The sequence below is a fragment of the Trachymyrmex cornetzi genome, unplaced genomic scaffold (assembly GCF_001594075.2).
Source record: "Trachymyrmex cornetzi isolate Tcor2-1 unplaced genomic scaffold, Tcor1.1 scaffold223, whole genome shotgun sequence".
NCBI classification, from domain to species: domain Eukaryota; kingdom Metazoa; phylum Arthropoda; class Insecta; order Hymenoptera; family Formicidae; genus Trachymyrmex; species Trachymyrmex cornetzi.
Window position 1 is genome coordinate 3,142,543 of NW_017296881.1, and position 26,846 is coordinate 3,169,388.

The 26,846-nt window shown below is 30.9% G+C and overlaps 2 protein-coding genes across 2 annotated transcripts; one reads left to right on the forward strand and one right to left on the reverse strand.

Moving 5' to 3' along the window:
- Window positions 1-20: 20 nt before the first annotated feature.
- LOC108760347 (transferrin) lies at window positions 21-5,209 on the reverse strand. Its single transcript, XM_018506233.1, has 9 exons — window positions 4,986-5,209; window positions 3,799-4,035; window positions 2,946-3,248; window positions 2,602-2,762; window positions 2,356-2,465; window positions 1,842-2,216; window positions 1,278-1,747; window positions 814-920; window positions 21-443 (listed from the first exon to the last, which is right to left on the reverse strand). The coding sequence occupies exons 1-9, from the start codon at window positions 5,053-5,055 to the stop codon at window positions 117-119; spliced, it is 2,160 nt and encodes a 719-aa protein (XP_018361735.1). The 5' UTR covers window positions 5,056-5,209; the 3' UTR covers window positions 21-116.
- A 1,257-nt stretch (window positions 5,210-6,466) lies between these two features.
- On the forward strand, window positions 6,467-26,344 carry LOC108760348 (uncharacterized). The gene is made up of 23 exons (XM_018506234.1): window positions 6,467-6,533; window positions 6,695-6,860; window positions 8,424-8,620; window positions 8,752-8,968; window positions 9,036-9,155; window positions 9,643-9,971; window positions 10,067-10,327; window positions 10,822-11,253; window positions 11,546-11,847; window positions 14,101-14,378; window positions 14,672-14,809; window positions 14,880-15,105; window positions 15,521-15,618; window positions 15,725-15,882; window positions 16,189-16,509; window positions 16,574-16,723; window positions 16,804-17,045; window positions 17,388-17,776; window positions 18,157-18,541; window positions 18,608-18,893; window positions 19,423-19,742; window positions 25,810-26,035; window positions 26,175-26,344. Exons 1-23 carry the CDS (start codon window positions 6,506-6,508, stop codon window positions 26,342-26,344), a joined length of 5,439 nt encoding a protein of 1,812 aa, XP_018361736.1. The 5' UTR covers window positions 6,467-6,505.
- The last annotated feature ends 502 nt before the right edge of the window (window positions 26,345-26,846 follow it).

Sequence of the window (26,846 nt, forward strand, 5' to 3'; positions counted from 1 at the left end):
TTTTTTGTAAAAGGTACAGAAGTATAGTTAATGTTTAGCAGGTGCATTTAAAAGTACGTATGGCGTAATGTATTACGTAAATATTGTAAATATTGGATTTAACAATGCAGAGAAAATTAGTGTACGTGACTGGAAAGAAGGTGGTAAAGTGCGACTAGGATTATAAAGATTAAATTAGCGGTGGCCAAAGAGCCATTCGAGCACTCCTCGATGTCATTAAGAAGGTCTTTATAGGCAACCACTGACTCCTTCGTCGATGATGTGGAAACTAAGCCGGCCGAGGAATCTTTGAAGAGAAGATTTTTTGTGCCGTTGAATGGTCCGTAAATATGAATTGATCTTCGAGCGTTTACACGATATCCTAGCCAGTCTTCCAACTTTAATAAAGCTAGGATAGTATCCATTCTAGAGATTTGCTCATCGTCTTTGTCACGACCTACAACCTGAGAACATTATAGTTTATTCGATTTGTGCAAAGAAATATCGTTAATGCATACACTATGTAATCTTTTTATTATCTCATACTGAGATATTATCTCATACTGATATTTTTGCTTTTGTCCTATATTAATATATTTTTTAAATTAATTTTATATCTCTACATATATCTTTTGTATTTAATTAATGATAAAATTGTACATAATTACTGAATCAATAATACTAAGAATTTTTAACAGAGATATTTGATTTCTCGATCTCTTCATTATAAAAATGTTGATTAAATAATATAAACTATATAAAAAGTTACATAATATTCTTTTATTAGATGTATTTAAATATTATATATAAATGATCTTAAAAAAAATTATTTACCTCGCTGTCAATTGTCACCGATAATGCACACTGTTCGTCAGCATTAAGTCCTGTTTGTTGGGCCAAACTTCCATTTTTGCACAGAATACGGTACTTGTTCGGTTCGACTGTATAATAATAATTTAATAATTATTAACTACTAAATAAAAAATATTAAGAATAATGCATAGCATCGTTCAAATTTAGTAAAAATATTTTTTATAATTACGAATGGAAAATTATAAAAATAATATAATAACCATAATAATTACAAAAATAAATTTGGAGAAAACTATTTGCATTAATATTTAAAAAATAGATTAAAAGTATTCTGTAAAATGATCTTTGAAATTAAAAGAATTGGTTATAAATGTTTTCTTAAGTTTCAATATATAATAATACTTCTATATAATAATATTATTTTCTGTATAATAAGTTTCTATAATAATACTTCTATATAATAATATTATTTTGCTTTTTATTACTGATTGTGATATTTGTCATCTCAATAAATGCTATATCGCCGGCTTCATCAGTTAGGCATTGTATGGCTCCTTTGTCACCGTAATAACGGTTAGTTTCATCCACTGCACAGGACGGATTATTTTCATTTTTACAAGCCGAGCAAAGTTTAGATGATACGTCCGAAGGAATGGCAGTGCTCGAGTGGTCGAAATCTTCTATTCCAGGAGCACAAGCACCCGAAAACAGATCGGACACCAATAATGGATAGTCACAGGATTTAGATGAGATGATATTGCTTTTTCTCGCGGCATTGATGAAACTCAACCAGCCAAGTCCGCCGTATTCAGGGAAACATGCCTTTTTGCCACTTAAATCTTGGAAGTTCTTTATGAGATAATTATCCTCTTCAGGCTCACGCATCACAGCGAATGTCACACTATTTTTATCCATTTCAGTTTCGCTGTATAGAATCGTTGACAGATTATGAACTCTGCAAGCAAATTAAAGAAACGTCAAAGTAATGCCATAATTTCGCGTACGTATATTTCCCAAAATTTCGTCGATACTTTAAATTTTCTGCTTACTTTCGTGCCAGGTAACCATAATTGGAGTCAATGACGACTATATCTGTTCGATTTTCTTCTATATCGCGGAAACATTGAAATGTAGAATTTGACATGATACAAGAAATGCTCGGTGCCACACCGAGAACTTTCGCTGTTTTCGCCACCCATTTGCACTTATTAGTCTCCGAATCGCCAATCGTGCACCAACGAATGTTCTTACCGCAGGTTTCAACATCGATTTCTCTTCCATTCAAGTACTTAGCTATAGTTGTTTTTGCTAAATTTATACCCCTGCTATCCTCTTGTATAATTCGGCTTAAACTACTTTTCCAGTCTGAATCCGAATTATGTAGCCAGTCCAATAACCTTTGTTTAAGAAAGTCTGCGACTTGTCTGAAAAAAGCAAATTATAATCAAAATACATCCAGGCGGATTATTTTAAAAAGAGACCTTGAGTGATTTTTAGAATACATTTTCGAAAAATGTGAAAAAAAAAGCTTTTTCTCATTTATCTTGACTAATATTCGCTTACTTTCTAGCTGCGACGACGCTCCACGGTTGTTGGAGCCACGCGCAAGGATATGGAGTAGATAAAGGAAGAATACTACCATCTGGACATAAAAACTGATACGATACATTTGTCTGGAACATACAAAAAATAATTAATATAATACCATATAATAAATCAATATAAATAATTAATAACTGCTCTACATAATGCTTCTATGAATTGCGATTGTAACTGTTGTTTTAAATAAAAATGAAACACCTTACTTACTTGAAGATAATCCTGAACGTACTGAAGTGCTACGTATGCCACTTTACCACGACCTTGAGTTAGACACTGTAGTGCTCCGAAATGTCCGTGATGTCGTTTACTATCATAACTACAAGCCGCCGTGTCGTCACAAAGAGCACATAATTCTGGATATTTCTCCTCTGAGAAATATTATATTATTATTAATTATATATACCTTTTAGAAACAGTTTTTATTCTTGAACTTATGTAATCTTCAAAATAACTTTAAGTTTTCTTTTTTTTTTTTAAATAGAAGTTTATAACAGGTAAATGCATGTAATATAAGAAAATAAGTTTATTTTAACATAAAGAATTTTGCTTACTTAGTTTTTGATCGAATGACTCATCAGAGGCCCATTCGCCTGGTCTACAAGCTTTTCCAAAGAAATTCTTGAGATTTATGATCTCGTTTTCAATAGCGGTTACATTATCTTGGCACTGTAGAGGATTCACTGACAATGTGTTTTCAAAATACTTGAGAATATAATCATTCAGCCATTGAGATTGGCTAAAACCAGGATGGCAAAATCCATTATTTTTCAAACGTGCAAGACGTTCGCGAGGAGTTATCTGTATAAACGTTTTATCTGAGGGGATTACTGCTACCATTTGAAATTCAAACTCATCTGTGGAAATTAAATTATGTTTATATATTTATGTTTATTATTATACCGAAGAATTTAAGAATTTAAGAAAATATTGTGTACCTATACATTTTATATATATATATAATATTTATTTTAACACTAAATTTAATACTTGTATCTAATATACTCAATAACAAAATATTTTTTAAAACGATTTGGAACTTAGTTGTTTTCAATTAATTTGGCTTTTAATTAATTTCAGAGAAGATTAAAGAGTTAATGATAATTCATAGTTCCAAGAAAGTTATTCTCCAAAAACATTGAGCAATATGTTTTAATTTATTGATTATTGGTATTTTGTGTTTGACTCGATAAATTATTAAATTATTAAATTATTAGATTACATTTAATCTAAATTATTTTTTTAACTTGATAAAACTTCACGTATTAATCTCCGATAATTTCATGTTTATTACTAATCCTGATTTTTTATCCATTATAAATCAAATTTAATTTTCAGTCATATATCTAATTAGCGTCTACAAGTACTAATTTCATCGTATAAATTCTTTTTAAAGTTTTCTACTACCTAACTGTTTGGACCTATGCTTCAGTTGAATAATAGGTTCGATGTCGGATGGATAGAATTGGTTTATCAACAACAATTCGTCTGCATTAAAAACACCGAAATCGGCTTTGCCTTCAGCTAAGCGAATAGCGCACTCGGAGCTGTCCGATGCAATCAAACACGACACTTCAGAATTTCCTCGTTGCACAGCGATACACGAATTTTCGGTTACCACATCAACGGGTGCGCAGAATTTGTCTGAAAAATTGTGAATCAATTGATATACAAATTTAGTTATCAGATTTATTAATATTTTGACGCTCTAGAAAAGTCTATTTATATATTAAAGGAAAAGAAGAAGAAAGAGGGAGAAGTTTAATCAGGTATAAATATATAATTTAATTAAATAATTTATGAGAAATAATAAGAATGAAATGATTGTCGAAATACTCTTTATTTTCTAATTTTTTATTTTGAATACTGAATACATTTTTGTCAATAATTTTATTAAGTTTACTTCAAGCTCTTTTTAATCGAGGTAATTCGTAGAGTGTTATCATTATATATATATATCTCTCTCGGGGTATTTGATTTTATATGTTTGCACTGCATCAAAGTCAAATTTTGTCCGTTTATGTATCAGGAGTCACAAAAACTTAATAATATTTCCGAGAAGATTTATATGTTATGAAAAGATGACAGGATAACAATATATTTATAATATAAAATAATAACTGTAACATATTTTACATTGGCAAGATGTTACGGCAATCAAATAATTTGATCATTTTCAAGATATCTGTCTATTTAATCCTTGATAATAATGCAAAAAATAAGCGTTATCATAAATTGCTGATTCAAACTTCTCAAACGTAAAGTTGAATGTTCATACATTTCAATTGGACGAAAATATGTATCCGTTAATATAATAATATGAATTTTATTATCTTTCTAATATAAAGATTAAAAATTCTTCTTTAAGACTACGTTTAGAAATTTCATGTTTAACATTCAGTAAGCGGTAAAGATAAAATAAACTTGAATAGACGAACGTACTTCAGAATTACTGTTTGTTTTTAAAATTTGTATTTAAATTATTATAAATGATATACAAAAATACAAAAAATTTATTACAATTTTTGTATAAATGGATAGTTTTATTAAAATATAATAAGTAGATAATTTTAATATAAAATAAATTTACTTACAATTTCTTTTCTCTAAATCTTGCGCACGTGCAGTTGCAACAAGCAAAATTACCCAAACGAGATTCCTCATTGCTGATCTGGAGACAATATCCAGCGAGAGTTTAATACGAACTAGAACGATTGAATCGTTGGAGCGATTGAGCGTTTTTCAACATGGATAGCAAAGAGGAACTAGGTGTGCCTCTTCTCACAAACCAAACGATAAGAAGCCTCCGATAACGAACGCACACGCCCTATGTAGTACATACATATATCGATATATTACTATCGTTATTTCTGTAACCAGAATTACTGTCCTATATCCTTTAAGGATCAGATCATTGGTGCAAATTATTGATTGTGGAAACATTGCGGCATTTATCACAAGTCCACTTCTAATGATTTGTAGGAATATTAAATAAGGCCGATGAAATTCTACATATAATTGTCATGTAATTTTACAAAAATCCACATGTAATTTTATAATAAGTACATAAATGTATTAATATGTTATGATGTATGTGTAATTAAATATATAATTGTAACTAAACATAAATAAATTAAATAAATTGGACTCTTACGTTATATATTAATCGGAAATTCGAGAGGTAGCTACATAGATACATATATCGATTGAAATACATTGCGATTAAAATATATTGCTCTGTCTTATTTATACCCATTTTTAGGACCTATTATCATGGTTTACATTTTCGGAAGTTGTCTTTAATGTTTCTTTAATTACATCATGACGAACAATGTTGAGTCGTCAATGATGAGTATATTCCAAGATAAGCAATATATTGCTCGTTTATCAGATGATAGCTTTCCGCGAAGATATCAGCCAACTGATGACTAAATATTAATGAATATCAATTCCCTTAGATTTTAAATACAAAAAAGACAAGTATGTATTGTTTTTTTATAGTCTTACTTGTTCTGAGAAGTATAATCTGTAGCCAATAATTGTTGGTAATACAAACGAATTTTTAACAGCCAATAGATATTGTAGAACTTTATTTGATAAATAAATAAAAGATGGTTATCAAAATTTGAGATATACACGACAACGATAACAAAATTTTGAAGGATTTACAGTGTTAATAAAATTTACAATTTCTAAGATTTACTTAGAATATATTAAAAGCCATATCTAAAATAAATCCCATAAAGTATAGGCTTATTTTATTCTAATTTCGAATCTTTCCATCGTCATTCGAAAATAAAGAAAGAGAATAAAGATAAGGAAAATAACGTAAACATATTTTTGTATATTAGAAACAAAAAGTAGAATAATGTTTTCCAGCTTGTTCTTTTTTTGTCTTTGATAAGGAAACAGCATTCATGCGGTATTCTATTGTGTCCAGACGAACAAAATATACAATTTTTCATGCTGCTATAAAAATTATGTACGTACGAGTGCCAGAATAATTTGTCAGATAATTACGAGTATATATTAAGCCGAAGGCTATGTATTTTCGCTTAAGTCTGTGTCGAGAAGAGCAATCTTAATTTTTAGAAGTAGTGATTACTCTTTAGGGATGATCGCATTAATTACAACGATTCTCGGTACGTTTGCACATAATAAAGCGCATGCATAATAAAGGACCGTAATGGTTGCATATTATATTGAGGATATTTAATCTCGTATTAAAAAGTACATTGATATTGTGAACGTACGTGCGTGTGATGTAATCGTGACGGGGTCATTAATATACGCGAGTTTGCAGGATTAAGTAGGATACACGTTACCGCAGAAGAGACTAGCCAAGTGTATTCGTCATTGACATTTATTTGCGTGGACGGCACCGTAATGCCATTAGCGAACGTTTGCGATGGTATCCCTCATTGTCCGGACTCGTCAGACGAAGTCGGAACACTTTGCCGTCATGTTGTGTAAGAGGATATTTTCCGTTAACTTTCGCCATTAGTCACTAAACCAGGAATATCGCAAAAAAACCGGATATTTTTCTAACTAAAGATAAAACAGTTAAAGTACTGATAAGACTATTTTTTTTTTACTTTACTGTGCCTATCTCCATCATATATTTGAGTCTTAACCACATTAAAAGTCTTAAACACATTTTATGTATTTGATTTTTTGTTACAACGTTGTGGCATTCTGTTGCTAAAATACTTTTAATATCTAAAAAAAAAATGCATTTGTGGATTTACGTGTGCATATCCGTTTCCACACACGCGTGCATGAATCACGATTGTTCATGTTATCAGCTTCATGTTCTATTAATTATTGAAAAAAATCTCAGATAACCTGCACGTTGCAGACATGCACGTTTAGATATCTTTTATGGGCTTTCTACAATAAGCCATTAGTCGTAAATCAGAAATCAAAAGCTAAAAATTGACCAATCACAGTCGTCAATTTTTAGCTTCTGACTTTTGATTTATGTAGGGCTGCCATTCGTCCGGATTTTCCCGGATTTGTCCTAGTTTTGAAGGCGTCAGAGAGCGTCCGACCGGGTTTTTTGAAGCGGTCCGGATTTTGTATGGTTTTTCATTGTACTCGTAAACTTTAGCTTAAATTTTTTAAAACTCCGAATACATATACCGAATTATTAAAGATAGCAAAGTATTTTTTCTGCATACCAGTACATAATGCAAACGTGAAGAGGATGTTTTCACTAATTATACAACAATGGACGAAAGAGAGAAATTTGTTGGGATCACACACACTGTCTCCTCACTGCTTAAAATAAGATATAATTTTAAAGATATGAGTTGTGTCGATTTCTATAAATTTCTGCTCGGCAAGAAAGATTTTTTGAAAGCAATAGGAAAGGTTGAAAAATACAAGACTGAAAACGAAAACAACTAGATCTGATAATTTAATTAACAATTTTGAAGATTTTCCTTATTTTAATTAAGATGACTCATTTTTGTTATAGAGACGGATAATATTTATTTCTGTTAGTTTAGCGTTAAGTAAAAAGCTTCATTTCCAAAAATTATACATTGTTTGAATTTTTATATGTTCATTACTATGATATATTGTTTCAGTTTAACTTTAATATCTGTTTGATATTGTTAATATCATATTAAGTTTAACACATAATAAGTACAAAAAATTGTTAATAAATATACTTCGTAACAATTTGAACTTTCGTTTTATTTGTGAAAGTACTTTTAAGTATAAAAATATTGTACTAAATAATCAAAATTTACGATGAGAAAATTAATATCAACATAAAAAAAAATGCCCGCGTTTTGGCTGTAAAATCTAGGGGTTTAGAGTTCAATGTCCTAAGTTTGATTTTAAGATGGCAGCCCTAGATTTATGACTAATGGCTTATTGTAGAAAACCTATTAGACATCTAAAAAGATGTCTTTCAGATATCTTAAGCAACATAAATGTTATCTGAAAATGTAATTAACAGAATATATTGTAATAATTTGAACAATCATTACGGAATATTACATATTATTAAATTTTTTTTGCAGGTGTCCCACTTATATGTACAGATGCAATTACGGTGCCTGCGTGAGTCGTATTGCGCGATGCAATGGTCTGGTAGATTGTATGGACGCTAGTGATGAAATCGCTTGTGATCGAGGCGCTAATGATATTTGTTCCGACAGAGATTTCCAATGTTCTACTGTTTATCAAGAATGCATACCTTTCGCCGAGGTGTGCAATGGTCTGTAATTATCAGATTAATTTTGTTAAGTTGTTCTTATATAAAATTATGCAAAAAAAAATATAATGTGATATTTTATTTTTTTATACTTGAAAAATTTTATCTTTGCATTCTTTCCGCTTTCCATCAAGGCTACAAAGATTGTTCGGACGGAAGTGATGAGAATGTGACATTCTGTCGCGAATATACATGTCCTGAGCATACATTCCGTTGTTCGTACGGAGGTTGCGTTCATCAGGAAGTGGTTTGCGACGGCGTGAAGGATTGCGTCGACGGCACCGACGAAGACTCGAGCACGTGCGCGGCTGTCAATTGTGAGGGTCACGAATGTTCGCAATACGAATGCCGGTTAATTGATTTATTTCTTGTTGATTAAAAAATTAAAATTCGGATAGTTTAGTTTCTATCTTTGTAGAGATCAAGAATTTACATGCGAGAATAGACGGCAATGTCTACCGATGATTAAAGTGTGCGATGGTACTCGACACTGCGCAGATGCGTCTGATGAAAGTGCAAAACTGTGCGAAGCACGTGAGTACGTACACTAAAAATAACTCGCGACCTAAATTGAATAATTTTTCTGTAATTTAATTTTATAATTAAAAGATTTTATATTAATTCTAAAGAGATTAATTATTTTATTAAAAATCGATTTTTGTCAATATTTGTTATTTTATTCAAATAACGAGAATTTCTAAAAAGTATCCATTTCCAATATTTCCAGAATATGAAAACTATTTTTCGTGACTACATATTAATTAATAGAGGTCATTAATAATTAGAAAGGTCCCTTCAGAAAAATTTGTGCCAAGTAACTCTAACCAGAGTAGATTTTCAGTCACAAAAAACAATAATCATTGATTTTTCATCCTAAAATTCAAAATAACTTTTAAACTTAATGTAATAGAGCATAGATTCATGGCAATGTTTTTTATGACCGAAAATCTATAAGAAATACCTAATCTGAGTTACTTGACACAATTTTTTGGTGCTCTTTAGTAGTCGTTATTTTTTATCTACAGATGTCCTGAAAATTGGTTTCGTTGCGCTTACGGCGGATGCATTCGGCCGGAGTTGAAGTGTAATTCTCAACTTAATTGTCACGACTGGAGCGACGAGGATGAGTCGTTATGCGGGATAACGCTGCCCGAAGGTGTCTGTCGATTGCCCGCCGCAAAAGCGGGGACCCATTACAACGTGAGCGGATGCTCCAGATGTCGACCGGGAGAAGTCGTTCCCGAGCTCACTCGCCTTAACTATGTCTGCGACGTCGAAGGCTTCTTGCAAGGTGCCAGTGAAATTTACTGTCAAAGTAATCGATGGTTTCCCAATGTTCCGAGTTGTACCTTCAGTAAGTAACGTTCATTCGATCGGAACGAGATTTGTCTTTTTATCTATCAAATAAATTATTTTTTTACGATCGATCGCCCATATAATATATTCCAGAGAATGAGACGGAAGGAATAACGTGTCCAGCGCCGTCTGAGGCGCATGATGCGATTAGACAATGCGAGGCGATGTGGGGTCCTCATAAAGGGTGGTTGTCTTGTGACCAGGCCCTCCCAGTCGGCACGAGAGTTTTTCTTGATTGTCCAGCATTTTATGAGCGTCACAAAGGATCTTCCAGTGTCATGTGCCTTCACGACGGCACGTGGAGCCAATCACTTTTGAGTTGTACTCCTATCTGTGGGATGAGAGACTCCACAGGTTTGACAGTCGACAGGTTGCTTACTTTCAATGAATTAAAATTAACACTAATTAAATATGTGTAATCATTTATAAAATAATTTTTTTATAGCAAGTATTATAGTTTTAGAATTAATAAACCATGATTGTTCAACGTTTTTATTAAAATTATTGTATTTAAAGCAAATGCGTAAATATTTTTAGAGGCAGTCTACAATGAAGATAGTAAGAGCTGTAAAATATTGACCAATCATAGTCGATTATTCTCTCAATATTCGACTATGATTGGTTAGTTTCTTACAACTTACTATTTTTATTATAGTTAGCCCTTTTGGAGTTCTTAATATGATGTCCTTTGTTTTTAATCATTGTAATGTGAATAATTTTCTTATTAATATAATATAAAATGTAATATAATACAATATAATATAAATATAATGTAATATTAAATACATATATAAAACGTGCGGTAATCTAAACTTTTAAATATATATAAGAAATATTAATATTCTTAGCGGCAGCACTAATTGTAAAGGGTTGGAGCGTTGAAAGGGAAGAGACACTACCGTGGCAAGCCACTCTTTTCTCGCACGAGGATGGTCAGTGGAGTTTCTTTTGCGGCGGCACATTGATAGCAGAACGTGTTGTGTTAACTGCAGGTCATTGCGTTTGGAAGACTGCTGCAGATACAATACGTGTCGCTTTCGGGATTCTCTCGAGTGACTTAAATCAAATAGGGGAAAACGCGCAAGTAATCGACGTGGAAAGCATCGAGTTGCAGAACGCGTATCAAGATCATGAAAGTAATTATGGCTCGGACATCGCGTTGCTGATTTTGAAAAAAGCTGTGATTATTAACACGGTTGTCGGACCAGTTTGCGTTCCTTGGGATTCCGACGCGATATTACTGGAATATCAGCGAAACAGTGGGCTTGGATTAGTTGCCGGTAAATCTAAATTTTACAATAAAAATCTGATAAAATTAGAGAATAAAGATATTGAGAAAATTAAATATTTTTGATCAAAAATATCACACATAATTTTTTTATTTAATATGTTCAATAAATTTTTTATGTACAAATTATTCACGTAACGCATTTCTTTTAAAAGAAAAGTAATTAACTCTATAAGTTTAAAGCTCACTAATTAAAGATAAAAAGATCTATGTTGCTAAATGTGTTTGGCAACAATTAATAAATGGATCTTTTAACAGTTCCTGGAACTTGAGATATTTTTCAGGCATGGGGTTAACGGAGAACGACACATTTAGTTCAGTCTTGAGGGTAACTACAGTGAAAATCATTTCCGACGACGAGTGTCGTAAAAACCAAAATAGAGATTTCCGAAAATATTTGACTTACACTTCCTTTTGCGCCGGATGGGCGAATGGTACTGGAGTATGCAATGGAGACAGCGGTGGAGGTTTGGTGCTTCAGCGACCGAATTCCAGTGTCTGGGAAATTCACGGAGTCGTTTCTGTGAGCCCACGAAAACTGGGTACCAACGTATGTGATCCGAATTTCTATGCTGTTTTTACAAAGGTATAATAATATCAATATCCTTATAAATGCTGAATATGTCAAATTCCATCTATAATATATATAATTTTGTGTCATCCGTAAGTTATTCTTTAGTAGAATCTGTAATGCATTTTATTATATTTTTTATTATATTTTTTCACGCACAATAATTACATTAATTATTAATTACATTAATTTACCATTTATTAAATTAATAAATTATGTTATTTATAATATTAATAATTTACATAACTTACAATATTATTAAATTATCTATTATTTTGTTTGATGTTTATTATAATTATATAGGTTTCTATGTACGTCAATTGGATTCATAAAATTATTGAGAGCATGCCTACAATCGGTTTACCTGATTTTGATCAACAACCAAATAGAGATAACATCGTTGTTTAAGCGATCATAACCTAAATTGATTCCAATTATAATACCCATTCAAATAAAATTAAACTATAAATGTTTGTTATACATAATATATAACATGTTTTAAAGTATACATACTATAAGTATATGTTTATGTATGCGTAGGCGTTAATTAAAAAAATTAGATTATTTATATATAAATTATCGATACCAGTACATCGTTTATTCATTAAATTACTACATCAAAAAAAATTAAATGCTGTTTTTATTAGTATTATCCATGGTGTAAAGAACTCGAATCAGGTATGCTAATGTTTAAATGTTTAAATGATTAAAATTCAGAGTTAAATTTTCTCGATTTATTTATTTAAAATAACGTAATGTTATTTCTCTGGAAATGCAAAAGTTTGGCATAAAGTAATAATAAAATAAATTAGATTAATACTTTTGATTAAATAAAACTATAATCTTTATGTTAAATTTAATATCCTATGATAAACAAAATTATTTTTCGAATGTAAAAAGTAAAATGTTCGGGTAAATTTATATTATAAAGAATTAAATGTTTCATTTAGAATATAATCTTGCTGCGTATTTGTGGCTGTGTACAACGCACTTTTGTTTACATAAGATCGCCGACCTGTGTCGCATCGATGAGATTACTGTACGTGCTATCATTCACACTATGCTCGAGCAAGAAGGTAGTATGTATATCCCTCCGGGTTTTTATCTCTCGATATACGATTGCTAATAATTCAGCAGTTTGCATGTGTAATTAACTTTTGAGATTAATAATATGTAAACGTATCGCGGCGACAACGATGACATATTGAAGCAAACATTTCGCATTACTTATTTATTTGAAATAGAATGCGTACGCAACAGAATATAAAAATTACAAATATCACTGTTTTATTACGATTATCTTTTTTATTTTATGGTTGGAGTTCAACAAATCTCGCATTACATTATGAATTTGAATATAATTTATTTACTACTTTTTCCGGATAAAAAATGCGCAGAACGAAATTTATCTTGAGAACGAGCACACCTAACTTCCTTCCACCATATATATATATATATATATATATATATATATATATATCCCTTTTTATTTCCTTTCCTCGGAAACAAAAGAATATTTTCTCTCGAATAGCAGAAATGAATAGCATGCCTATTGTCAACATGTCAAATATAAAATAATATAAGATTTATAATTTTGCAAATATTAATTAAAAACGTGGATGTTTACATAATTGATTCATCTAATCGGTGAATCAATCTTTTTAGTATAAGTATTACAATTCCATGTTTTAAGTCAGTATGACGAATCTTTCAACAACAACCGTAAGTATAATAAAATCAATACGAACAACATGTTTTAAGCTAGATACACTAAAACGTACAAAATAGGAAAATACGGATTTATATAAACAAGATCAACTTTAATAAATCAGTTTTTTTTTAAGAAAAAATAAAATATTTTTTAAAAATTGATAAACTGTAATGTATACGTACAATATTTCTATCTAATTCATTTTCTGAAGATGTTATTATGTTTTAATTTGTATATTTTTTTAAATATTACATCACAAAGTCGACCATTTCGATGCAAAAGGGACAGAAAATACAGATAACACCCACTACAGATGAGTCAGCAGCAGGTATAAGGTACGATGATGTATACATCTCACCGAGTCATATAAAATTCAACGAAGCCTTCGAAGGAGTTACCTATCGACAGCGTATTACTATCAAGAATGTCGGATATAAACCGGCGCTTATCAGAATCTGCCCGTTAAATTCTATAGTAAATATGTCTAGTATGTGTAAGTCATAATTAAACATTTTAAGAAGTAAGAGAAATTATCAATGATTATCATTTCTCGAAAGGCTTTTCAAGTAAAAACTCTGAAAAGTGGAATACGGGTGAGTCCTGGATTAAGTATAATAACATACGTGACTTACACTTTTAAAAGAATGTCTATATCGCGTGCAATAATTCCGATTGAGATCAATGGAAAGATTTTCGATTATCACGTAATATCTACCTTAGCCACTGAATATATCAACATTGAACCGAAATCAGTTGACTTTGGCACTATCGATATTGGCTATTCATCCGGTTTAAAAATAGTAACAATCCGTAACGAAGGAAACAAAAGTACCAGGTATTTATAGAAATTTGTTTTGGACATTAGAAATAAAATTGCATTAAAAAAGGTAATACACTTTTTTCATTTTTATTAGAAAAATGTTTTCATGCTTTTTTCGGTTTTTAATTTCTTTATCGTATAAAAGACAATAATTTTAGATTATGAAGATAATTTTTATACTGTCTACATAAAATATGGATTAACTCTAATCAGGTTTTTCATATAATTTAGATTTTATTCAAATAAGAAATAAGTTTAAACATAAAATAAAATTTGAGATAAATCGGTAAAAATTTAAAATTTTCCAGATTTTCGATCGATCTCGGGCGAAATGATTTAGACTTAATGATAAAACCTCTTCGTGGAAGAATCAAACCACAAAAAGAAATAATACTTCAAATTAAATTAATGGGCATAAACGAAGGCATCTTTTATAGCGAATTTTGGTAAAATATCTTTGCTGTTCGTCATTGTAATTTTTGTCATTGTAAGAAAGATTCATATAAACTTTTTCAGGATTAAATCTACTCCAAATATACGCATTCCCATCAAAGTGCGTGTAATCGTGCCGAAATTAGTAGTTTATCATCCGAATACGACTGGAGATTTTACCCTAATCGATTTTCCACCTACGGTAGAAAATACCTGTAGATACGATACTTTTGTCCTGCGTAATCTTTCGTCTCGAGCATCCAGTTATGTTGTCCTTGGTGAAATTGATAACGAAGTAAAATGCATTCCGGTACGAAACGATTGTCACAAAAAAATTAGAAATTTTAGCCAGTAGCGGATTATCAAAAGCAAGGCTTAGAAGCTTAAGATGTAAAATAATATTGGCACTCTACTTAAAGTATTTATGTCTAAAATTTATAGAAGATTCTTAAATAGAAATAAATTTAATAAATTTGAGCAATTAGAATTATTTATTTAAATGCCATAAAAGTTCTTATCTAGAATTATTAAACATTTTGTTACAATATTAACAAATAAAAGAAAAATTAAACGCAGGTAACTAAAACTAGCGTAATTAAATTGGAATCTTTAAAATATACGTAAATCTTATGTGATTAATTAATTTATACTCCGCCACTGACTTATGCTCTTAATCAATCTGACTCGTAAATAATGAGTAAGTTTTACTAAAATTATTTTTATAGGATATCGATTGCAAGCAATATCCGACTTATAGTATCTTTGAAATTCATCCGTTTGAAGGGCGAATAGATCCATTTCAAGGTATCATCTTTGAAGTAAAGTAAGTCTAATTATTTCATTGTTGTATATTGTATAAAGCTATAAAAGGAATAGATATTTTACCCACACATACATTAAAAACAATATCTATTAATATACAATTCTAGATTTTCACCAATAAATATATTATCGCAACGGAGAAAAGACCAAGAACAAAAGCAATGGAGAAAATGTGAAAATAAATATCCAAATCAGAAAAATACAGATTTCATGCAATTTATTAGAATAGTCAGGGTACATTATATCGAATCGGAAAATATCACCAGTGTGTCTCTTTTAATTTATTTTGCATCGAAGTCAACTGAACAAATCTTTATTTAAATAATGTTTCTACAGGGATTGATCCTATAAAAGATATTTCAATGGATAATTCATTATCACAAAAAATTTACATACGTTAGTAATTTTTTTTAAACACTAATATCTTATAAAGTTTATTAACATAGCTCTATGGTCATTTTATACATATAAATAACATCTTTAGATCATTTTTCTTGGACTTTTTGAATAACTTCTTAGACAATTATGTAATAAAAATAGTAATTAATTATTTTATACATTTTAACAGAAGAATCAATGATAGAAATTTCATCCATATCAATGCCTTACAAATCAAGTACTGATTCAGAAATCTATGATGCGGTAAAGCTTTGTCTTTACGGTGAAGTGGAAGCGATACAAGTACATTTTGAACCTGATATTCTTTATTTTGGAGACCTAATTGTCGGTCAGATATCGCAGCGCGTGCTTCGTCTGACAAATCCTTCTGCCTTTGCACCGATATATCTAGAATCTGCGCCAAATGCAGCTGTACGCTGCTATCCGAAGTGGATGAAACTCATGCCAAAAACGTCGATCGAAGTTCTTGTTAAAATTTGCGGCAAAGAAAGCAGTAATTATTACTGCTCTAAAATATTTCTCTCTATCGGCTCTATCTTATAAATTTATTTTTACAGTTGAACCTTCCTTTAAATTGTTCTTCAATGTCGCAGCAGATTCTTACGATTCGACTGCATTAAGACGATGTTTCGGTAGAATAAAAGTTGGAAGTTACTTTATTGTATGCACGGTGAATATTATTTTCAAGTCCAAAAAGGGACTTTTAAGTAAGCCTATGTTAAGTATTCAATCAATCAAAATTTGAATCCTCCAATATTTTTAAAATTGAATCGCTTTTTCAATAAAGGTAGAAGAAGTTTGCCAACAAAAATAGTAGACGACGACGAGGAAATTATGAAACGCCTTTTAAGTTTACCCAAATGGAAGCTATTATATAAAGATTATTCGCAAATGTGTAAATTTACAGGAAACGTAAAATCTCCGCTCAAGAAATCGATTTTCGCAACTAAGGCAGCTGTACTGATACCTTTATCGCCTTTACAAATATATAAAGTCCATATTTATCCAACCACTTTCGTCTTTGGAATGGTAAGTAATCCAAAATATGATGTAGAAACTTATAAAATTGATCAGACGTTTTAAAAATCACTAAAAAATTACTTGTAAACTTATTATTTTAGAAAAAGGTTTTACTTTTTTGCCAAAGATAATGTATAAGTTATAAACACTTATTTTTAATGTCTGTTTTTTTTTCATTTCTCTCTTTTTCTCTTTTTCATTTGTTCCTTCTTATTATATAAAAAATGTTCGTAGACTGGCACATAAAATTTAAGAAATGTAATCGATTTCATGAATTATGAACGAATAAGAGCAATGATTCTAATAGAAGCTTAAATTATTTTAATAATGGACATTGAGTGATTGGGGTAGGTAGCATCGAATAGTTTCAACTATCGTCGTTTGGTTGTAAAGAATACAAACGACATTCCAGTGATGATACAATTAGTAGCTACGTCAACCAAGTGCATCTGCTTTCCGGAAGGTGATTCAATGATCTTACAACCAGGCTCGACGATGACCAAATTAGTCGAGTATTTGGCGGACGAAGTTTGCGGCAAGTTTAATGGATACATCAATTATGTGATTAATCATAATCACTCTTTCCAGCTTAATATTACTGCTTGTATTATTCGCAAACAATTGTGTATCGATAAGAGAGAGATTGAACTTGGGAAAGAATGGTCGAAAGGAGAAGTTTATCAACCAATAGCTTCTATTGTTCGAATTATAAATAAATTGAACACAAAAATACGCTTCAGGTAAAATGCATTTCTTCCCGCGTGTAAATAACAATAATTTAAACAATGTTTAACAAAAAGATTGTTTCAAAATGATTGAAAGAATTATTATATAAATAGTTATTAACAAGAGAACATATTTGAAAAAGTAAAATAGCAGTTTATTAAAATGTAGAGTAAATAAATGACTGCAGATTTCTTAGATAGATTGTTGGTTTAATATTAATGTATGAGTTCATACATATGATATTTCCCTGAATCATTGTCTCGATAATAATGGGAGATTTTTAAGGTGTTAACTCTAAAGAATAATTGAATCGTTTTCAAGCACTTGTAATCTTGATAATAAATCTTGTAGAATACTTGGAATAGTTTAAGTGCAAAATGATAAATTGTCACAGGTGGGAAGTACCAGTGATGTCTGGATTCTATATAGAACCGAAATCGGGTTTCGTGCGGGGTAATGCTACTTTGCATGCTTACGTGTACTACGAATACGATAACATGAAGGATAATTACACTCAAGCGATGATGATATGCGAGAGCGGAAGTCGCGTGTCTCTGCGACTTAGCGCACCGCGATTTGTGCCAAAGGTTGGATTCGTAAATGACAACGTGAATCTCGGGGAAATACCCCTCAATTTGCCAACGAAGGTGATCGCCGTTCTACAAAATTTTGAATTCAACGAGGTGACGTACGAGGTGGATAGCGCTTCATTGATACGCGGTTGCAACGTTAATTCATTGCGAGGGAAAATATCTCCGCGCGGTATTGCAATTCTTGAGGTAAGTTCTCTGTCAGTCGTAATAATATTTCGTAATACGCAAACAATATTCATTACCGCTTGTTAGGTATACCTTACGTTCGACGTTTGCTGTCGCTTTACTATCGTAATTGCCGTTACGATTCAAGGGTGCCTACAGTTACTGTATAGAATAAATGGCAATGTGTCATTTCCGCGATTGAAGCTCGTGCCGCAACAAATAGACATAAAACGCCTCAGAATCGATGCCATTCAAACTCACCAGATAACAGCCACGAACACTGGGACAACGTTATTGAAACTCCAGGTTTTGTTGGAAGAGTATCCCGAGTTTCGCGTTTCTCTATCGGCAAACGACAAGAGTTCGGAAATAGGTAATGGTAATATAAAAATAATGAAATAAAAAAGTATCTCCTATGAACGATTGGAAAGGATGAGAGATGGTAAAAAATAGGAAATAGTTAAGCGGATTCGGAGTATTCTAAAATGAAGCAAAGAATATCTCGAATGAAAGAATAGCAATTACATCCAATTAGAATTTTTTTACATTTAGCCCTAATCTACTATACAATAGGTATAATAAGATTTTAAGCTCTTTGCTCAAAGCTCAGAGCTGTGACGTTAATTAGCTTTATCTTTTAAATTTTACAATTAAAATCTGATCAGCCTGTTTAAAGTTTAAGGATTACGGCAACATCAGAAACTTTTTACTGAAAACGTCACAATTTAAAAGTTTAAAGCAAAAAGCTGAAGAATTCCTAAGACTATAATTATCAATCGCAGCTTAAGAAACACAGATTTATAACTTTAATAACTAATAACTTGAATAACTCGAAAAATTATGAATTTTATTTAATAAATCGGGTAATTTAACTGCGATTTATATATTCAATAAACAAAAAGGTATGGAAGGGATAACCATCGTCCCAGGTACAAGTCAAAACCTCTATTTGCACTTTCAACCAGTCGATTTGGCCAGCTGTGCTTTCTATTTGCCGATTGTGATAAATGAGCTACTTGGTCCAGTATCGATGTTGAATCCCAAGAGCATTCGACCAGCAGAAATTTTGAAATTGCATGAAGCTCATTACATGCATTTATCAGGTTTTGCCATGACGACGTTACCTGATAAACTACCAACTGTATCTATCGATTATACCGTGGCTGGTCGCGTTATTTTCTTCAGCAAACTTTTGTTTCGATTCAACGCTTTGACTAACGAAGTAAGATTTTACATCGATGAAATAAAAAAGAGTACAGAAAATAGAAACATAAATAGTAGTATAAAAAGATTCATGCAGAAATGTGCTAAAAAAAAAACGTGCAAAAAAAATTTTTATGCGACGAGATAAAATATTTTTATCTCTGTACACAGATAGTAAAAATTGTTACATCTAATTAAGGCATTTCCAGTTCATGTTTTTACTCTTTAGCTATCTGAAGAGTTGTTTATAGAGAATCGAGTAACGGTGAGGGAAATATTAATGTCAATAAATATCGAGGAGTTTAACAAAGTTGATTGTCCGTTCATCATAAAATGGTCTCACGGTGCGGAGATCAGAAGAACAACAGATGCGATCGAGTGCACCTTAAGTCCTGGCGGTAACGTCTCTTTCATTCTCGAGTTCAAGCCGAGAAAACGCGGCAGTTTTAGTGCAGAGGCACCGATATACATTTACGGTGAGCTCGACGACGGCGTCTTCAATAAATTACGTCTCGACGGCGAGTTTCCCGCCAGTTCGATCGACGTTGAGCCAACGGAGATATATTTTACGCCTGTTCCTCTCGGCACGGCGATAGAGGAAAAGTTTAGAATCCGAGCAAAGCACTTTGATAACACGGCGTTTATACGGCCGAACTTTCTGACGACGCCGCGATGCAGCGGCGATTACAAAAACGAGTTGTTGCGCGTTGACTTTCCAAACGGTAATGTCGTCTCTCCTCAATCGTGAGTTGGAGTATTTTCTCTTGTTATTTATATCATTAGAAATATTAATAAATAATTATAATTGAATAATATTTAGAAATTTTTAGCATAGAATTACTTTCTTCAATATTTCAATTAACAAAAAGCAATATTCTATATGTAAGAATATTTAAAATTGTTTTTTGTTGCAAGGTATGTAGAACTGGAAGCAAAAGTAACGTTCAAGAGTAATCAACCAGTATCGTTTTGCTTAATTATTGAATTTTCGGACGATAATCAACTTGCTGTGTGTTTTTTAACGATATATGCAACAGCGGATAATAATTTGTTAACGACGTACATGTATTCTATAAAGTCCAGCTTTGATAAGACATATGCCAGATCTTTAGAAAAACATGTCTCATATCCATCAATATCATCGGATAGCCTAATAGATGACGGCGATTGTGACATTGAAGAAATTCCTAATATCCGCAGAGTATGTTTTTATTTTTTCAATTTGTCATGTAAAATATTTCAGAGTAGAAAATGATTATCGATATAATTGCACTAAATACAGATTTTGATATGAATGAATAAAATTCAATCATGAATTCTAACATAAATTAATAAAAATAAGTAAAACCTGTTTTGTATGGTATTGGAAATTTAATTTATCAGAATGATATATCAGTCCTATTCTAATTTTTATTCTTCAGAATTGAGGAATATTATTATAATTTTATAATTTATATTTTTTAGTCTTTTTTATAATACTTATTTAGAAAAAAACTTAAATATGCACTGACATATATTTAGATGCATTATTGTACCTGCCACAAGTTTTGAGAGCAGTTTTGATATTTTGATGTAAATCAAAACCGTCTAACGATTAATAATAATGCGATTTCTATTATGGATTTATTCATTTTAAATTGTTTATATGTACACTAAAGGTCATCTGATAAAGGTTGAAACGTTTGCATTACGTTTGTTTTATTTTATAATGATTTGTATCCTATTTTGTAACAATTAGTGTATAATTACAAAGCACCAGCTTGACTGTTTATATAGTTATTATTTTGTTTTAATTATTTGAGCTCTCTCTCTCTCTCTCTCTCTCTGCTGTACTCTTGTTTAAAATCAATTACCGTATATTCCATTTATATGTATATTTAATATGTAGTTTAAATTTATTTAAATCTAGAGCGAAATATTTGAATCGAAACTCAATATTATGTCGCATTTTGATAATCGAAGTAAAAGTATTGTTGGTAAAAGAAGAGATTCGAAATTATATTGGGACAAACAAATAAATGATAGTGAAATAAACATATATAACAAAAATATGCAAGTGAATGGAAAACGAACGCTAGATGATAAACGAATACCGATTCACAAAAAATCTTCTGCGTTTTCTGTTGCTTTCGGAGCGAGGAATCACAGGTATTCCGAAAGGTTATCGTCTTCTAGTTGTCCCGCCAACGAACGAAATGAGTAAGTTTGAAAAAATAAGAAATCGCCGTAGTTAAAGAACTTAAAATAAATTGAATTAAAGCCAGAATTGAACATAAATTTATATATAAGAATAAAAGAGTTTAAAATGATTTTGAATTGTTCTCTCTTCTTTAAATTTAAACTTAACATAAAGCAGATCTTTTTACTTTAATGAAAATTAAGGTAATTAATTGATAGTTAATTTTAACACAAACGATTATTATAAAAAAATATAAGTTTATACGATAAAATATAATAATTTTACTGTTTAACTTAAAATGAGAGAATGTTTTGTATCCTTCTTAATTTTAAGTATTTTTTGAATATTTAAAAACCAATTTAATAGTTAATTAAAATGATGTAGAAGTGAATAATTTATTGTAAAAATATTATAAAATGTAACGCATCTGTTTTATAAACATTTTGCATGTATTTATTTTTATTAGTGATTGCGAGAAACATGTGGGGAGAATAACAACGATTATGGAAGAATGGATGTATTCGGGCCCATTGAAATTTCGCTTTTATCCAAACATTTCTTATGGCATTACGGCAGCTTTTTCGTATTTCCGTATAAAAAAACGATCTTACGTGGGAAATTCTAAACAGGAAAGTGGTGCAATTATGTTGTCGTTCATCAATGTCCTCGAATCAATCGTGGGGCCAAACATTCATACTTACTTAGGAGAATTGTAATATTATAATACTCATGCATTTATACATATGTGCTTCCTTTCAAGTACATTGCTATTTTTTTATTCAAGATCAAGGCAACTGTTACCTGAAAATGATATCGAAAGAATAAATTATGTTCTCCAGTTGTGTAACAAGATACTGGACTTTCTTCTGTCTCGAGGAGCATATTTAGTTCACGTTTCGCCACAATTTCTCCTAAATTATGACGATTATCTAATTAGCATTGATATCGTACAGAGCAATGTTAGTTATAAAGTTGTAAATTGTGATAATTTCTTTCTTTTTTAGAATGATAATAAGAATTAAAGGAGCCATAATACTTCCATGTATAAAAAAAAAAAAGCTTTTAAACTAAACTATATAATTCCATTAAATCGTCTCAAAGATCTATATGTTGATTAATTTTTTTTTATATTACAGGCACGAAGAAAAAATTTAAATACAAGTTGTGTATCACGTGAACGGTTGTCGCGACCATTATTCGAATCACGAAATAAACAATATTGGTTGGATGTAACTTTGCAAACGTACAAGTGTCTCGTGCTCCGTGGAATACACGAGTATAAATTCTGGATGTCGCCGCGTCCTTCGAGGAAATCCACAGGGTATCGGGAATCGATAGTATCGTCCACATCGAGGTTCGTTATGCGTAATTTTACAATTGCATCTCTAATTGGATACACCTTTCTCAGCTTGCCGAGGCAATATGAACTTCACGAGAGAGCCATTGAGAGTATTGCAAATTCGCCAAGCTGCGAACTCGCTTCCGATGACCGTTGTTCAGAAGAGAAGTTTTTGCTAGCTTGGCTACGATATCATTACGAACAACAACGCGTACGAGATTGGATGACCGATCGTCGTATAATCATGAATCCGCAAGAAAAGCAGGATGTGACCGAATATCGAGCGATTCAAAATTTTCATTATGATTTATCTGATAGCCTTGTACTAATTGCGGTTACCGCAGCCTATTGCCCCTTTCTCATCGACGAATGCTTCAGCAATTTGTACATTTGCCCGAGAAACAAACAAGAGGTAATCAAGCGTTTGACTTTAAATTAATCTTAAGCTAAAAAGAAACCGTATATTAAATTATACATTAAAAATTGAAACGATATCAAAATTATGTGCGTTAAAATTCGAGTTTTAATTAGAATAATGTAAATTAATAAGATTGTTGTTATACAAGCACAAATTATTAATATTTTATGAGTCATAGGATGAGATCTTTTACCTAACAGTATATAATGTTCGTGAATTTTATTATTTGACATTAAAATGTAGTCTTAAGTCAAATCCGTATAAATATCGAGGTAACTTTGTATTTTTTGTTAGTATAAGATAATACCGTTAATGAATATAAAATAATTTTTAACTAAATACAGTAAATAGTTATTATTGAAAGATAGATTTAACAGACGTTGTTAATTTTTATAAACAGCGTTATTTTTTTCTCTAAATTTATGCAAATTATTATAATTGTAAAAAAAAATTGGGGAGAAACATTAATTAACATTCTCAATGATTTAACAGTCTTTGAGCCTTTAATGTTATCTCCAATTTTTTATCGTATATAATCTTATTGTAAACAATGCGAACTACATAATTTTCGCAATTTACCGTGTTTAGATGTTGCATAACGCTATTTGCCTAGTTACTGCTTGGAGGAAAATACGACTTGGCTTCATTATTACGCCAATGCAACTAATTAATCCGAATCAAGTGCAAATATTAATGCTGGTCGTCCATCTTTTCCAAGTTTTACCGACATATGTACCTCGCGCCAAGGTTTGTACAAAAAAAATATTATGATATTTCATAATATTTTTACTTTTTCAATAAATACTTTAATCCAAAAACATATATTTATATATATATATATTATGTATATAACATATTACTTTACTTTTACAGATCAAATTTAACTGTTCACTATCCCAAATCATCACGAAGCAAATAAGCGTTTCAAATCCGACGGATAATATCGTAAATTACTTATTGTTGCTCATAAACGATGACAATCATTTTTTTACTATCCTAAAGCCCGTGTCGATCTTACGTTTAAACGCGCACGGTAGCGGCCAAGTACAAATACAGTTTCATGCTAAGAAAATACAGAAAAACAGAGGTAAAATATTTTTATTTAAATTCTTTGCTTATCCGGATTATGTAGGATATTTTATTTAACTTGACAAAATGATTAAAGCATCTCTGTTACTTTTGACATTTAAATCAAATAAAATTTATGCAAATTGTTTAAAATAAAATCTTTCTTATGTGTCATATCGCATTTTTTAATTCATCAATAGCATATTTGATGCTTTGCGGACGAGCTATTGGACCACATTTTGGAAGAAATCAGACTATTATCTTGGAGGGTCATATTGATAATCTTGGAATTGCGAGCAAATATACTATACGCAGCAAATTGTACCAGGTTGTCGAAACAAATCTGAAAATCAGTGTACCCTATCAAAATGCGGCAGAATATGATATATGGATGACAAACGAACGGCCGAGCAACCCTTGTAAGAAAAAATATAATCTTTTTTGCCACTGAAGATTTTTACGGCTGACTATCGTAAAAAAAAAACGTGGAGAATTTATCAAAGGTTTTCTAGTATAAATATCTGTCAAAAGCTACTTTTTTAAATCTAAACTCTCGTGAAACATTTAATGTGTTAAACTATTTGTTAGCTTTATTCTAAAAACGCTAATATATTAGCAATAATATTCGGATTGTTCCTAAAAAGAATTCATTATTTTTAATTTTATAGTAAATTATATATGCAGATATATAATTTACGATTATACGACATAATCGTAACTCGAATATTTTTAGCGACTCTAAAAATGACGCGATGGCGAGAATTGCGAGCTAGGAAAATACCAAGAAGACTTTTCTTGAATCAAGAATCAATAGTCGTCGCCGAGGGTGCATCAGAGGCACATTTATCAATCAGTGTGGCGTGTATCGCACCTAAGCAACGAACGTTTTGGTTGATTTTCCAAGCGAAAACCGGTGATTTTATTATTCAAGTAAGCACTTGACAAGTACGAGAAATTGTTTTACGGCACACCAAAGTCGTCTATAAATGACGCAAAATGTGGAGAAAACGTATTTAGACTCTGAGAAAATGGGATTGATTTAATATCTTGTAAAATTAGACATTTCTTGTTGATCGCAACAGATAAATTCGGTTTGGCAAAGGTCGGTCAACGATCGCATCGTTGTCCAGTGGACAGCTCAAGGAGAATGCGTTTGCTCAAATCAACGAAGCGGCGTAAGAGACACTTGCCCGTTTAATATCAGTGTACCTATACCATCTTGTAACATTCAGCTTCGAAGATGTGTAACTGAAATGTTTAAAAAAACTCTCGAACCGCGAGAACACCTATTCTGGTCCAAATACTCGAGTATGTCAGATAACATCTAAAAACGGTTGTTTACCAAATCTTATATATTAATCTATTTATAACTCTAATATATTTATTTTGCAGGACGAATTGTCATTTATGTTCTTGCTTTTTCTCAGTTTTTATTTGTTGCTTTCAGATACCTACATCGAGCTACGATTAATAAAGTGGTTGATGAGAAGTGACATTGATTCTGCAGCTTTGGAATTTATGCATGTTTTTAATACCGCAGTGACATATAAAGTTACAATTTCGGATAAATCAAGTTCTCTTATTTTACCAGAATGTTTTACTATACAAGGCAAGTAAGATTCAGGACATAAATTTATTTACATAGAATAATTCATTTGAAAGGGCACTCTGCAAAAGAATTTATTTCTACTATTTCTTTCGCGAAAATACAGAAATATTATCAGTTATTATTTAGCTATAAATTCTTTAGATAATTTAGAATTAATATTTATGTAACTAAAATGTTCTCCAACAATTTTTGAATCATAAACGATTAAAAGAGAGACTTCAAGAATTAAATTTTAGAAATGCAAGAATAGGATGTAATTTTATTTTTCATTTAATTAAGAAATATTTTTCTCATATCATATAAAATAAATTAATTTTTTTCTATTTTACTATTTCTTCATCTTTTTCCTGCATCCGATAGTATAATTTTAAGATACATCTTTTTTTCATTCCCTATATACATTTAATATGTAGGTATATTTCAATTTACATGTATCTTATGTAATGTACGTATAAATTGTTGTATTTTATATATTTCCAATTGAAAGTTTTTTTTTTTATAATGTGTGTA